The 3169-nt window shown below is 38.8% G+C and overlaps 1 protein-coding gene across 1 annotated transcript in view; it reads left to right on the top strand.

Annotated features, from left to right (window-relative positions):
* The first annotated feature begins 1550 nt into the window (after positions 1-1550).
* LOC108233623 (peroxiredoxin-like 2A) overlaps positions 1551-3169 on the top strand; it is a 4094-nt gene continuing 2475 nt past the window's right edge. Inside the window, exon 1 of the mRNA XM_017412196.3 lies at positions 1551-1568. Coding sequence (XP_017267685.1) covers positions 1551-1568 — 18 coding nt within the window. The remainder of the gene's footprint in view (positions 1569-3169) is intronic.

The following is a 3169-nucleotide window of genomic DNA, read 5'->3' as shown; positions in this document are numbered from 1 at the left end:
AGAGGCTGATGCCTGTCGGTGGCAGGCACTGACATCCAGCAGGGAAAAGATTTATGGATCCTATAGGGCAGTGGGTGGAGGGGGGTGTTAAAACTCTTATCTGTTTATGAGGACAGCCATTATCAAGCACTCAGAGTGAGACCTGCCAAAGAAGAAATGATAAAATTACATAAGTTATTAAGAGAATAGATCAAACTTTGACCCACACACAATACAAAAGTTAAAACTTGTGCAACTCTGTGGTTTTTTACTATTAGACCAACACATGTAGAAACATGCAGATGCTGACAACGAGGGATATTTCCTTTAGATCTTTCTCAAAGGAGTAAAGTACATGAGAAATAGTTTGAGGGACATCGGATTTTATCATGTTTTTGTCCCTTTATGTGTCTGTCCAGTCAGCAAAGTGCCTCATGAATTTTAACGAGGCTCTCGGAAAGCATTCCCTGAATGTACATCTACAACTCATTAACTTTCGGAGTCAGGACCGGAAAACACAGAAGTGGCTGTTTGTCAGACAATTTTACAGACAATGAGCTCAAATTTGGCGTGGCAGCAGCTGAAGCCGATCTAAAACACGTACTCTAAAAGCTAGCCGATTGTGCAAGTTCTGTTTTTAAACTTTTGCCACTAACGACTGGAGTCAGCTCCGCTTTTAAAGCTAAATATGTCATGAAACGCTGAATGGATTTTAATGAGTTAAACAGTAAACAATCAGTGGATGCACATCTACAACTGATACGAAACACAGAACAGACTATTTTACATGTATTGAGCTGAAGTTCGATGAGGTAGTAACTGAGAGACACTCCTAACACGTAATCGGAGTTCTACACTTCTTATAAGATCTTAAGTTTTGTTTTAACTTTTTGCGTCAACCCTGTTTGTCTCTCAGAAAGATATAACTTGATGCATTAAGATGACAGACAAAAGTGTCTATAACTCAGTCAACTTAACAGATACTGAGCTAACACTTGGTGTGGAAGTAGCTGAGAGTCATATCCAACATATACTCCAAGAGCTATATATTTCCTGACATATTGGCTTAAAACCTTGGCATTAATTGTTTCGGTTAGCACCGTCTGTCTGATGTACTTTTAGATCTGAATGACATTAAAAGTCACCCCTATTCAAGATAATGTGCCAGTGCTAACAGAAAAATGGCTTCAAATTACTCTAAATTACACATAATGGGGTAAAGTTCACGTGGTAGTAGCAGTAATACATTACGCAAGATGTGGCTGTGAATTAAAACTGTCATCTGCTTCCTTTTCGATTAATGCTAGGCCTTTAGTTTGAGTGATGTTTGATTTTTTTTTTATTTGGAAGATTTTAAAACAAAATCAAGTGTTTGACTCCGGCTCTGTTTTCTCTTTTGTCCCGAGTTGTGTTTTGTCTGTCCGGCCTGCAGGAGCTGGACGCTGTGTTTTTAAGTAAATATGGGTGAAAGTTTAACCGTGTTTCTCGGGTGACACACAGTTACCTCACTCAGGGCTCTGCGATCAGTGAATCACACCACCCGGTCACACCACAGCAGTCCTGACCCCAACATGTCCGGCTCGCGGATGGTAAATGATTAGTGAAGGGCTTCACTGGTGCCAGCAACACACACACACACACACACACCCACACACACACAAACACACACACACTCACACATCTGAAATGTGCTGCAGCTACAGAACATTAGATCAGCTGCATTCAAAGCTTATTGTCTGACCAGACATTTCAGCAGCCTTTGGGAGGACTCATCTATTTAGTTGTTGTTTTATGCAAAAATGTGATTATTTTTTATTTTATTTAATTTCTTACTTAGACTCTAAAGGTTTCAGGACTTCTGTTATGTAGCTGAAGACGTTTCGCCTCCCATCCGGGGAGCTTTCTCAACTCTGAGCAGGAGACACTCCGTTTATGCAGCTGAACTCGCATGCAGATTAATCTCACTGCCCTCCCTGCAGAGGGTCGTTATGGTCCTTGTTGCCTGGTTCACGAGAGAGACGTTAGACTCCTCGTTAGACTCCTCGAGTTGGCTTCTCTGTTGGAAAAAAATGTCTTCAGATGGACTGAATTGTTCCATTAAATGCCTTTAACGTTTTATTAGAATACCACAACCTAAAGGTTTACAGACGCAAACTTTAGGAAACCTAAACAACAAATGATTTATTAGTAGTTTGGTCTTTATCATAACCTTTATTTAACAAGATAAAAACCTCACTGAGATTTACAATCTGTTTTTCAAGAGGGACCTGGCAAACCTCAGAATGAATGAAAAATGAATAAAAACTCTACTTCGTAGTATTAAATTTGCTGTTTTGTTGTCCCCGCACATTTTCTCCCCCTGAATTTCTGCAGTGATGAGTATTTTTTTTACAATGTGTCAGCAGCTTTGTAGAAATAGCCCTCAATCTGATTTAATCTAAACCAATCTCACTAAATCCAACTCTTACTGTTCACAATCTGATTCACACGCGTCAAACTCAAGGCCCACAGGCCAGACGGGGTCCTTCTTACAGTTTTATCTGGCCTGCAAGATATTTTAGATCTACGTCAGATCCAGGTATTCATCGGCTCGTTTCACTTCGTGCCAATTAACTGAAGATGAAGCCAAGAAAAGTAAGTTTGACTTCAGCCGTAGTCTTTGATTCTGATGCGAAAAGAGCAGAAAACACCAATCAGACTGATGGTACTCCTGCTGATGAACCTTCAGCCAAGAAAAGATGTCAGAGTCTGCTTAAATGCATATATTTTGTTTTTTTTTGAATTATTTTATATTTCTATTGAGAGATTTTTGGATGCACTGTGATAAAATGTATTACTAAGAAATAAGATGAGAAAATCTGGTTTTAAATGTGATTATTTTTAAATCAATAAACTGTTCTAAATTCAGCCCGTCTTAGAAAAAAAGATGAAATTCAGTTTTACACCTGAAATCAATTACAGCTTCTTATTCCCAGCTAATTGACCTTAGCCAACACAAAAATGGCTCAAACTCTATGGGGCGCCGTTTGTAAAGGAGCTTGTGCTCAAAATTCATGCCTAAATTTTGTCACATTTAGCTTCAAACACTGTTTTAAAATGTAGTGTTGATTTTCTGATGTCACTTTTTACAACATTTAGCTAGTTACATGTAATTGTTACAGCTACATGCTAAATATAAATCTAAATGCTA

This window comes from Kryptolebias marmoratus, linkage group LG1 (assembly GCF_001649575.2).
Source record: "Kryptolebias marmoratus isolate JLee-2015 linkage group LG1, ASM164957v2, whole genome shotgun sequence".
Lineage (NCBI taxonomy): Eukaryota > Metazoa > Chordata > Actinopteri > Cyprinodontiformes > Rivulidae > Kryptolebias > Kryptolebias marmoratus.
The sequence above is the reverse complement of the archived record's forward strand: the minus strand, read 5'-3'. Positions and strand labels throughout refer to the sequence as shown.